Below are 12,007 nucleotides of genomic sequence, written 5' to 3'. Positions count from 1 at the left end.
ATGCAGGACCTTTACTTGTAATGGAGTATTTTTACATTGCTGTATTGGTACTTTTACTTAAGTAAAGGATCAGAGTACTTCTTCCACCACTGATAGTTAGGAAATAGCAAGTAGAGACATTACAGGAAGAGATTGCCAGTCGGCGTATTTTCTTTCTGCCAATGGCTGCAAAGGGTTATACGGGGTATGCAATCTGCGTAGAATAGTGCCAGAGAGTGCATGAACTCATGATCATTCCTCTCATACTCACAAAACATTCCTGCCATCAATAAGACAAAGAAAACTCAAGCATGCTGGCATTCCTCTGCAGTTTGCAATGAGATTACAGGATCAACTCGAGTGACACTTCAGTCTTCCATCATTAAGGCTGGCTCTGGTGGGGTTGCCTCTCTAAATAAGACAGTTATGTAAAGGTGAGAATGAAGCTGGGATGTGAGATGGGACATGATGGGTTAAAGTTGAGATTTGGTTTGTGCTTGGCAACGTTGGTTTGAAAGCAAGATTTCATGGTTAGGTGGCAGTCGGGGATCTTTCAGACGTTGCCAGTGACATCTTGGTTGTAACGTCACAGGCTTGACTCAGGCCGGATACCTGGTTCAAGGCCCATCAATAATCACTGACGGTCGACACACAGAATAACTCGCTCATACTATTCACTTATTTGTCAGATAAAGCTCGCCGTATTCAAGCATATTCGTGGCATCCACCGTGGCAGGGGAGTGGCTTTTGGAGGAGGAGAAGAAGCAGGAGGATGAGGATGAAGAGGTTGCCTGGGCCCGGTCAGGCCGGTCATGAGGAATCTGGTTCAAGAATCAGGAAACAGCGTTTTTCCACGTCACGTGTGCATCGTGTCAGGCTTAAGTGACAACAACGCGTCATTGTCATTGTCTGCATGTGCACCACCATATTCACATACCAGCACCTGAGCGGGTTCACTGTGTACCGCACCCTCCATCTCTACACCCCGGTAGTCTCCTATAGTTACTGTATGTTGTACAACTGCAAGTCATTCAGGAGATATACAGTAGGTCGCTAAGAGCAAGCAATGGCTCCAATATTGTAATCATCACACCCCAAATGTCTGATTTGTCACAACCACTGTGTCAACATCCATCAAATGAATGGGTTAAAGCTTGGGGTATAGTGAGATGGTGAATTAACAGCAGTTTTATTATTTATAACACCCTCATGCTGTGAAAGTAAACACCATCCATGTCCATTTCAATAATTAATCATGTCAATATTTCAAGTATATTTTATGAGTATCTATGATCTTATTTATCCAAATACAAATAATTCATAATCTGTCCCTCCCATTACTGGCCTGCTGAAGCCAAATGCACCATTGCAGGATTTTGCATCGGACGTTAATGTTTCTCAATAAGCTGCGTCTCCCAGTCCCCGCAGGGCTTTATGGAGCCGGTTTAGCCGGTTATTTGGGATTTCTGCAGAACAGGAATATCAAGGGAGAACTTGCCCAGGCCTCAGTGTTTGTGTTCCTCAGGGGGAAGACCGCTCCGACCGGTTTTCTAGGGTGGAGAGATGAGAGAAGGGAGGGTGTGGGGCGTTCTCCCTCACCTCTTTCTCCTCTGCTTCTCTTCTTTCTCTCTGTATCACTCAGTCCATCTCCGTCGAGCTGTGAGTCTGAGCAAGACAACAGTGACTGGCAGAAAACGGCTAAAAGACTCCTAGACTGGATGAGGTGAGTATCACTGATTGACTATTAACAGCTGGCAGGTGGGTAGAGGCTGTGTAGGTATGTGTTGCCGGGTGTGAGGGCAATCACTGCATTAGCATACAGGAAACATACATGTCCTTATCAGCTCACTGCTCATTACAGTGGTAGGTTGGAAGGGGGCGTGCGTGTCTGTGTGTGTGTGTGTGTGTGTGTGTGTGTGTGTGCGTGTGTGTGTGTGTGTGTGTGTGTGTGTGTGTAATCCTCCGAAATCCAGGTTGTTACCACACATTGTTGTAAGATGTACTCTTATTAATGTTGCTCTTATTAATGTACACCATGCAGTAAGAGCTAGGCTGTTTGTCCATAATAAGCTATGTGGCAGAGCAAACAGAATGCACAATAGGACTGGCTTGCACACTGCTTCCACATAAGTTCAGGGTTGATTTGATATTGATGACATCAGAGACAAGTGACGAGTTTGTGTGTGTGTGTGTGTGTGTGTGTGTGTGTAGGGAGGAGCTCATACATGTATAACGGATGGAAGGCCTTGACATGAAAATGTGAACACATTCATTATCATTGTATCTTTATTTGCACAAAATCCATATCCTGAATTCCCAATTCAACCCATACACGTTTCCTACAGTGTTCACGATTAAAATGTCTGGTGTGAAGGTGGATACCAAGATAGTTTATTCAGTGTCACTCTCCACTGATGGCCAGACGTCTCTGCGCCCGTGGCCTTTATGTAATTACCGCAGTGGTAAACTGTTGTCTAGTTGTGTCTCTTGTCACCTGCTCACTGCACAGATAGAGAAGAGACGATGACAAGTCAAGGAAGTTGTAAAGGCAGCGCAGCCCTGACAATGGCTTCCAGGGTGTTAAATGACATTTTTGGCATGTCCCATTTGTTCAGAAGAGCAATGGAGGCACAGCGGTTGTTGTTGTTGTTGTGTGACAGATGACAGCAACAGCAGTACTAAATTTTCCTCCCAGAAGTCAAGTATGGTTTTGATTAAACAGTAAATATCCCACTGGACTGAAGCTGTTTGAGAAAGGCTTTACAGTCAGACTGGATCAATGAGATACACACACAGTTTGTCATCTATAAGGCCTATATCCCTATGTATGTGGGGCATCGAGGCTACATGTTTGCACATAATGTGGTAGTGCTTCTGTCAATAGTGTGATACAGTAGTGTGATACATTAAGAAAAACTGCAGTAGTGATATAGTTTAAAGGTGAGAATACTGGAAGTGCGCTGTAACAATAATTACTCAGCTACAGTAACACCTTTTTGTGTGTGTGTGTGTGTGTGTGTGTGTGTGTGTGTGTGTGTGTGTGTGTGAATAATGAACTGGAGACGCCAGAGCGAGCAGATAGAGGCAGACAGGTCTTTTCTTGCTCTGCTGCGATGATCTGAACAGCCAGTTGGCCGACATATCCTGACATGCCGAGAGAGCGTGAACTGCGCTGATCGAAATGCAAAATAGTTTTTAATGTGTGTGCCTGTGTGAGCTGGTGATCCTCTGTGTGTGTGTGTGTGTGTGTGTGTGTGTGTGTGCAAGTGTGAGAAAGAGAAAGAGTGACACACATTCTAGCACATGTGCAGCACTCAAATGATTTTTGTGCTCAGTTCAGAACCAGTGGCGCATGTGATAACCCAGGATATCAGTTTGCAAAGTCACCTGTTTGTATGGAGATTTGCCATCGATAAACTCTTAGTTATTTTGTAATGATTATTACATGGACACCCTGTGATACACACATATGCACACTCGTACACATACACACACACACACACACACACACATGCAAAATTATATATGCACACACAAACTGCAAACTGAAGTCTCAGATAGTGCAGACCTAGCAGAACCAGTTGAGCTACTTTCAATCATTTCCAATATCACTACCAAATTTGCTCTCATATTTGGGTAACAGGGACAGCCTATCAAACTACAGTGCCAACAAAGCTCTCACCACCCTGGATTCAAAGCACTATCTTCAGACTATGTGTACACTCAGGCCAATTTACTGTGTGTCAGTTCTGCTGGTGTAGTCTCCTTAAAGTTGAAATGGTTTTATGATTCATCCCAAAAAGAAAAAAAAAAACAAGAATCCAACTGTTTGCGTTGGATTTAGGGTGTGAGGCAACCGCCTTTCTTCCTGCTTTCATGTCAAGTCAAGTCAGATTGATCTAAGAGGGAAATTCTCTTGACCAGCATCCATCCATATCATGTCATTCATGTCCTGTCATCATCTCTCTCTCTCTCTCTCTCCATTTCTCTCTCTTTCTCTGGGGGGATCGTCCCGCTCACTGTAAGATCAGGAGCCGTCCGGTCATCAGGTGATCTCTGTAGCAATGGAGGGTTTCAATGAACTGCTCCATAAACTGGAGGAGGCCCATGAGCGGGAGGTGGAGGGTAAGTGGAAACAATGTGTAAAACTAAAACTGATTGCACCACAAAACCACTCGATGACTACAACAGCTCCCCGTAAAGTCTGTGAAATAACCAAATGTGCGGTGTGTTTCTGACTTGTCCAGGCTGGCAGGTGAAGGTCCAAGAGCTGTCCAACAAGAAGGGCTGGTGAGTGGATTCTTCTGCCACACAGGGTCTCCAGAGTGGCACGTTCAGACACTTAAGATAATCAAGTTTACCTGACAGTAGTAATGAAGTTCAGCCACTGAGAGAGCAGCTTTGGGGCCTGAAGTCTGTATGGACCAGGCGGGCATGCTAGTCCTGTAGGTGCTCCATGTCAGTGTTGTTTAGTTCACTTAAACAACTGACAGCGAAATAAGGCAGAACACTCTTCTTGTTTCAAGATGGCGCTCAATTCAAGGAAATGATTGAGTTTATTTGTTTTGGAAGCAAGTGCAATTGTCTCATCCCCACTGAAAGATGATTTCACTTGTTTTCAGGGAAATACAATTTTAAGACTCAATGCTAATTTGAATTTGTTGCAATGTACTTGCACAAATTGGCAATCAACCTTGTGATCTACAGACCTTTTGTCTAGTCTGTCAATCAACTTCCACTTCTGCCTCAGCATCTTGTCATCCCAGTCCATATTAAGGCAGCTGTCCAGCTACGCCTCTGTCTAGCACGGCCATGACCTCGCTCATCAAATGTCAAATAAAAGAGGAAAGTGAAAGGTGAAAGGTGAAGTGAAAGTGAAGTAAAAGTAAACATAAATAAATAAAGTAAAATCACTAACCCCACTGCTTATCCTTCAGAAATGATTCATGTTGCAGTGAACAAGTATAATCCTCTTATCTCCATTATCATGTTATGTTTGGCATGTTATCTGATAAAGCAAGATGGTAATGACAGGTTGTGACAATAGAGTTCTCCCCCTGTGTGTGTGTGTGTGTGTGTGTGTGTGTGTGTGCGTGTGTGTGTGTGTGTGTGTGTGTGAGCAGTGATACTAAGCGAATGGAGGAACTGTTCAGTAGAAACCAGCAGATGAGGGAACAGCAGAGGTTGCTCACCGAAAACATCAAGACACTGGAAAACAGGTACTGGTGTTAGATACCTGTGTTTATTACTGTATTGTTAGAGAAGTATTATATGGATCAACTTAATGTCAACACTACTGTTTATCGGTGTAACCTGTTGGATTGGTTTGAGTGGTTTGTGCTTGTTTGTGTGCTTTTCTGCAGAAGTGTGTGTACGTGTGTGTGTGTGTGTGTGTGTGTGTGTGTGTGTGTGTGTGTGTGTGCAAGGAAAGGTAACATTTTACCTGAAGTGCATTTTGATGCATTGCAAGCAGATTAAAAGCCCATTAGTGGCATAGATACACTTTTCTTACAATATAATCATCAGAAAAACATCAGAAGATTACATTAAATTTGATATCATGTCACTAACCACACATGTGCCCCATAAAGTCTTCAACCCCAGAAATCCTTTTATCATGCTCTGATTATATTTATCTGAGCACAATAATTATTATAATGCCTTATGAGCACCATTCAAGCAAAGTTTTGCCCAAGGAAATATCTAGCTCAGACCTGAGTCACACAGCCTTTGCAAAGTATGTTTTAACCTGCATGGAGCACCAAGTGGGTGTAGTTTGCCACGTACAATGACGCAATGACTACCTGAACGTTTAGATCATCACAGAAAAGTATTTCAAAATCAAATTAGTGTACTTTTATATGATTGACAACTTAACTAACTTCCTGAATTGACCTGATGCAGTAACCTCCACCCATCCGGTACCCCAAGCAGGATAAAACAAAGGCTGCGTTATTTGCGAGCACTACTCGACCCAGGTGTGATGGGGATGTGTGTGTGCGCTGTGTGTGCCGCTCTGTGACGTCTCTCTGCTGCCCGTGCAGGCTGAGGGCGGGGCTGTGTGACAGGTGTACAGTCACTCAGGAGGTGGCCAAGAGGAGACAGCAGGAGTACGAAGCCTCTCAGATACAGAGCCTCCAGCACATCTCCATACTGGGTACTCAAACATTTCCATTCCCATCTCACCTTGGCTTCTCTTATCCTTCTTTCAACCTCTTGTGCCTCTTTTTCATCATCCGTTAAAAAAAATAACACAGTTTTTCTGACCGTGACATCTGGTCTGTGTTGTAGCGGGAGAGATGAACAACCTGAAAAAGGAGAACAAGAGACTGAGAGATGAGATCAGGAGTCTGAGAGGAGCGCTGGAGTGAGTATATGGTGTTTGATTACAAACTGTCTCTCATTAGTGTTGGGCTCATTAGTCAAAAAAATTAATATACTCAATTCAAATGTAATGTCATTATTTTAGTCATTACTCCCTGGGAGCAGTAATTCATAACTATAGATCACACAGTCAACACCTAATGCTTATTTTCATTTTGGTCCACCTGAAAGCCATTTCTTACTCAACAACTGTCAACTGTTGTTCTTGACCTAAATGTGTGCATATGTGTGTGCGTGTGTGTGTGTGTGTGTGTGTGTGTGTGTGTGTGTGTGTGTGTGTGTGTGTGTGTGTGTGTGCGCCATGGCAGAGGTCAGAGTGAACACTCCTCCAACAGCACCACCCCAGAGGTCAAGCCAACCAGATCCCCTGACCTTTCACCCTCTATTGGACCTGTGGCCCTCATCACCGCGGCAACCAGTAGGACCTCCAACCAGCCAGCAGATGGCGATGTTGCAGTGAAAACTGAGCCAGACCATAGAACTGAAGGTGATACGGAAGAAGTGCTGGGAGGAAACTCTCTCTCTGAAACAGTCTTTGCTTGTTTGTTCATGGCTCATTTTCATGCCTGCTCTCATTGCTCTTATTCACGTTGTTTGTTCTGTTTGAACAGAAACCCTGTCTGAACACAGACAGATTAGGGGATGGAACAGAAACCTCTTTGTAAGTTTCTAAATCAACTACCAAATGATGTAAAAACAGCCTTATTATATAGTCTAATATGCATAAATCTTGGAGTGGCATTTTCTAACTTTTCCAGTAGTGCATATGCATGGTGATTAAGCTGATAATAGGTAATCGTAATCATAAGCATGGCGATTGTGTGATTGAAGTGTTTCCTCTGTGTTGCTGTCCCCCTCCTTTCTCACACAGGAGTCCTACAAGCCTCTTTCTATGCCGACTCCCACTGCAGCGTCCTGGAAGACAGAACACAGTGTAGGTCGGGGGAGTGCTGGAGAGAGGAGGTGAGACAGAGGACATGGGAGATAGCAAAAAAGAGCAATAGAGTGCAGTCACACCACAGTGGTATGTATGTCCATTTTAACATTTCTCCTTCTCTCTCTCTCTCTGGCCTTTGTCTCTCATATCTTAGAACTCAAAGTATTGAAGGATTGAACCAGCGATCGGCCATCCCTCCCCATCTTCTCCTCCTAAAGAACGTTCCCCACTCCCCTTCCTCATCCTCCTCCTCTTCCCTGTCCAGCGGAGAAGTGAACCCTAGCAGACATGTGCTCCACGCCCCCGTCCCATGCCGTCCTCGCCCTATCAAGAGCGGCCCTCTCTCCCTCCCCTGGCCCTTGTCCGAATCGTCCGACTGGGTCACCCTGGCTGCTTCCCCGGGCAACTGCCTGGTGGTGCAGCCCAATCCCAAACCCAACCTGCCGCGCTTTCCCAACCTGATCCCGACTAGCCAGCAGGCCAACCCCTGCAGCCCCGGTGTCCAGGGGAGGAGGCAAGTTCTTGGGCATCCCTGGCCCAGGTGCACCCCCCCTGAACCGCTTTCTAAAGAGCAGACTCTGGTGCTCAGGGTGAGGAGTCTGTCAGAGCAGGGGGAGAGTCAAGCTAAGGCCAAGGAGAAAAGGGAAATGCCACCGTCCAAGCCTGAGAGGGTCTTCGGAGAGGGGCTCAGAGAGGTATATGAGGGGCCTCTGGACCTATCGGATAGAGGGAGATCCAAGTCCAGCGAACTGCCGAGGGGTGATAAGCCGTTAACCATGCAGGGTGGGGAGAGAGAAGAGGAGAGCTCTGACAGGGACATGAAGACGAATCCTTCCACGCACATACCAGTTTGTCCCTCTTTATCATCGCCATCGTCCTCCCCTCCTGTCCCTCCCTCATCCTCCACTACACCTCCACCCAGCCAACAACAGGAACAGGCTTCGGCTGATCATAACCACAAGGTAACGTTACGTCTCGTTTGACAATGAAGCGCACGGACGAACACATAAGGATGATGGGAAAGAGGGGACGAGCAGGATTTACTTGAGTGAATCAATGGTCATGGTGTGATGGTCTTGTCACTACAGGAGGAGCAGGAGCAGAAGGAGGAGGCAAACGGGAAAACAGACCAAACCAACAGGAAGAAGGTGCCTGTCCTCACCATATCATTACGGCCAGGTAAGGGCTTTGACTGTATGTGTGTGTGTATGCATCCATGCATTTGTGCATGTTTAAACTTACTCATTTATTTATTTCTATAACAGTAGTACTGCTGGAGACTCTGAACTCTGCACTGCAAAAGCAAGAATCCTTATCATCAAATGGCAAGGTAACTTCCTGTGTTCAGTTCAAGCTGTTCAAATCATGTTGTTTCCCCAGGTCATGTTGAGTCTTGCTTGCTGAGGAAAAAGCAGAGAGACATGTGACATGGTGTTAGCTTATCTTTACTCACTCTATATCACCATTGTCGTGCAAAAATGTCAAAACTGTAATTCTCCTGTTTTTTATTTTTTACTTGAAGTGAAATTTCACATGGCCCTTTATCTGTTAACCCTGGTTTTCATCTGACCGCTGTAATATGTTAACTGATTCATGATATCTCATGAGTCATAGCTCAGTCACAAAGAGTGTCCTTCCTCTGCCTCCCATTGACAGTCCTCATCACCGACGGCTGAACCCGGAAGCAGCTCGGAGGAGCAGGACGGGGAGGAGAGTGTGTCTGGACAGGAGAGCAGCCAGGGCTCCAAGAGGAAGAGGGCATCCCTGGACACAGACACCGACAGAGACTCTGACACAGACGGTAGGGCATCAGAGTCCGTGTCCCCAGTCCTTTCTTTCTTGTCTTGTCTTGCCTTGGTGTTGTGCCTATTTTTATATTTTGACTGAAACTTGTCTTGGTTTCAGACACTATTGGATGTTGACTCAACTGTTTCCTACCTATCTAAAAGGCTCCACCTTTGTTTATTTTCTCCCCATCTGTACAGACAATTTAAGGGACTACACCTGTGTAAAGCAAAGTATGCAATGGTTCTCAAACTTGTGTATTGATTAGTCAAAATCTTGTGCATAAATTAGTTGAATGTTGAAGGGTATAGTATAGAGCTCCTGCAGATAGATCTGATTGATCAGATTGATCCTCAAAAGACTCCTTAGGTTTTATTTTTTTATTTGGAAAGAAATGTACACTGTTTGTTGCCTATTTTGGTCTTGTTGTTGAATAGGATGTGCTCTGGTCTCGGTATTGACTTGATCTCGACCCCCTTGGACCTGGCCTTGACTCAAACTCAACTGGTCTTGGTCTTGGAAATGACTTGGACTCGACTGAGGCGGTCTGGACCACAGCCTTGCTTCCTACCTTGTTTTGTTCAGTCTTGATTCATACAGTACACCCACATGTACTAGTGTAACCATCATAGAGGTTCCACTTGTTCTGTGAACTGTTGCACCAGCCCCCGGAGGAATTGTTTAGAACATCATGTCCCACTGAACTCACACAGTATATTTATGTTTGGTAGTAATGAATACATTCACTTCTTCCTTCTTTCTCGTCTCAGACACCCAGCAGCTGAGGAAGATCAAGTTCACAGTGGGATCTGAGGAGACGAGCTCCAGCTAAAGAGGACAGGGATGACACCACATAAGGTGGGTGATGTAATATAGGCGCAAATTACCCTCACTCTAGATTTTAGGAAACTATATGGGAGGTCAGCATTCAACCTGTTCACCTGTGCTTGAGACGATTAGAAGCCTCTATATCTTGGCAGTGGTATTGTCAGTGCTAGTGTTTCTCCAAATTAAGACCACATTTCCCATAAACCCCATTGCTTCCTGTCATAAAATGGAAGTTGCTTCTTTGGTCAAAGTGGTTTTTCCATCGGCCTTTCATTCATTCCACCATCTGCCATTGCCAGAAACTCTGAAAGCTTTAGTTACATGCAGAAAACAGCGTCCTCTTCCTCTTTTTGCACCATAAAGAAATCTCTCTTTGTGCCATAAAACAATACATCAGATTTATCACCAAATCTGACCTAATAGTGCACAATGTAATAACAAATGCAGTATAGAGGGCAGTAGAGGCTGCCAATCTCGATGACGGTCTTGTTTGTTTTGGGTAATTAAGTCTTAAACTAGGGATCAAAATTTGAATGTGTTGAGAGCCTCTACTACTGCTCTATTCATTGAGTCCATGTACATGCGCATTAATATTCCCTTTATATTCAGGATATTAAAATATTCTGTTTATGAGTTGATGCATGTAAACGGCATATACCGTTTACAATAACCAAGATAAGCCCATATCGTGAATTTAAAAAAACAAACAAATATGGAAGCTCAGAAATGCCGATATTAACTGGTATATTCTGGCATGTAAACACCATATCCTGTTTATTGTTGGGTTTGGTGAACAGCACAAACACTGTTTCCATGGAGTCACAAGCATCAAAATAAGAATGTTAGATTGTCTTCATGTATGCAGGTATATGAAAAAGTGGTTGCTGGTCACAAAGACCATGTGCATGCCACCGCTCACAGAAAAGGGAAATATATTTAGAAGCTCTCAGTTGTTCAGTGGAGAAGGAAGAGAAAGTCACACTCAGAGGATCACACATTCTGTGACACATACCAGCCCATTTTTGCAAAAGTGACAAAAGTGATGTCCTAATTAAGATCCACTGAAGATGAGTACAATGAGTGAATGAGTGAATGTCCTTGTCCTTGACACAGGGTTAGTTGTAGTAGTAGTTTTTCCTGTAAAAACCTCAGGTAAATATGCTGATTTTAATCAAAGTGTGGCCTCTGTTGTGTGTCTCCCCTCAGCTATCATTGTCGAATGGTCAAAATCGATAATACCACCACAACTATCACCAGCACCATCTCTCTTCAGTAAATGATCACTACCATCATCATTCCTCCATTCTGAAGTGGAAGAGCCAGTCCAAGTGTCAAGAATGAATATGATGGCCCCTCTAATTTTGTTTTATTATTTCAATACCTATGACTTCTGTTAATAAATGTATGATAAATGTCTAATGTATCTGCAAAAATACCCATTCCATTCCATTAATTTTACAGTATTCTCATGTTTTCCCCTCTCAAGTCCAAACAATGCCAACTAAAGGAAGTGTGGGTGTCACCTACGAACTCTTAATGCCTCAAGCATCCTTTTGAAATACTCCCCATACACACTGTACTCTCCTCTCATGTATGATATTTCTATATTTTTTTCTCTTTCCTGGCAATGCTGTCATCTCTGGCTATTACAAAGAGCCCGCCTCAGCCCTCGCTTAAATGACAAATAAAGAGGAAAAAAAAGAAGAGAGAAACATGTTCCTCTTCCTCTTTTTCATTTTCAGAGAACACATATTTTGCAAGTCTTAACTTTCCACTCGCAGCTGTGACACAGCTTGTGTTACGTGGATGGAGATGATAAGACAGATTGATATGTACTTGTGCTTTTGAGATACAGCATAGTATTGTCACGAGTGGGAATGATGATGTTGTAGCTTTTTTTCAAAGAGTGTAGTTTGTATTATTGTGTGTGTGACTTTATTAAATGAAACAACTCCAATAGTTGAGTAGTCCTAATGTTGCCGTATTGATTTCCACTGTCTAACAGGCCTCTCTAATGGCATTAGAGTCCATTATGTATTGGGTCAAAGGTCAGTGGAGCACTGCAGTTGCCGAGAAAGCGCTGTGACAAAATGG

At 44.0% G+C, this 12,007-nt stretch overlaps 1 protein-coding gene across 2 annotated transcripts; it reads left to right on the top strand.

The window, feature by feature from the left end:
* The first annotated feature begins 1,615 nt into the window (after nt 1-1,615).
* rbbp8l (retinoblastoma binding protein 8-like) lies at nt 1,616-11,325 on the top strand. 2 transcript variants are annotated; one of them, XM_071535175.1, is made up of 15 exons: nt 1,616-1,702; nt 4,011-4,104; nt 4,227-4,269; nt 5,103-5,198; nt 6,024-6,136; nt 6,271-6,346; nt 6,672-6,850; nt 6,975-7,024; nt 7,235-7,326; nt 7,455-8,262; nt 8,389-8,479; nt 8,566-8,630; nt 8,957-9,101; nt 9,856-9,943; nt 11,120-11,325. In XM_071535175.1, exons 2-14 carry the CDS (start codon nt 4,044-4,046, stop codon nt 9,915-9,917), a joined length of 1,881 nt encoding a protein of 626 aa, XP_071391276.1. In that variant the 5' UTR covers nt 1,616-1,702; nt 4,011-4,043; the 3' UTR covers nt 9,918-9,943; nt 11,120-11,325. The 2 variants fall into 2 exon arrangements, with proteins under 2 accessions (XP_071391276.1, XP_071391278.1); XM_071535177.1 differs by having other exon boundaries at nt 4,006-4,104.
* The last annotated feature ends 682 nt before the right edge of the window (nt 11,326-12,007 follow it).

This window comes from Centroberyx affinis, unplaced genomic scaffold (assembly GCF_046629955.1).
Source record: "Centroberyx affinis isolate AG114_WGS23_722 - 3 ecotype Tasmania unplaced genomic scaffold, CSIRO-AGI_Caff_v1 ptg002675l_1, whole genome shotgun sequence".
Lineage (NCBI taxonomy): Eukaryota > Metazoa > Chordata > Actinopteri > Beryciformes > Berycidae > Centroberyx > Centroberyx affinis.
This window is presented reverse-complemented; position numbering and strand designations above follow the sequence as displayed.

Bases quoted from the DNA above. Each gene is read 5' to 3' on its own strand.
- rbbp8l (XM_071535175.1), top strand. From the start codon at position 4,044: ATGGAGGGTTTCAATGAACTGCTCCATAAACTGGAGGAGGCCCATGAG. The intron at 7,025-7,234 runs GTAAGTTTCTAA...TTTCTCACACAG, and splicing joins GATGGAACAGAAACCTCTTT to GAGTCCTACAAGCCTCTTTC. The intron at 9,102-9,855 runs GTAGGGCATCAG...TTCTCGTCTCAG, and splicing joins CAGAGACTCTGACACAGACG to ACACCCAGCAGCTGAGGAAG.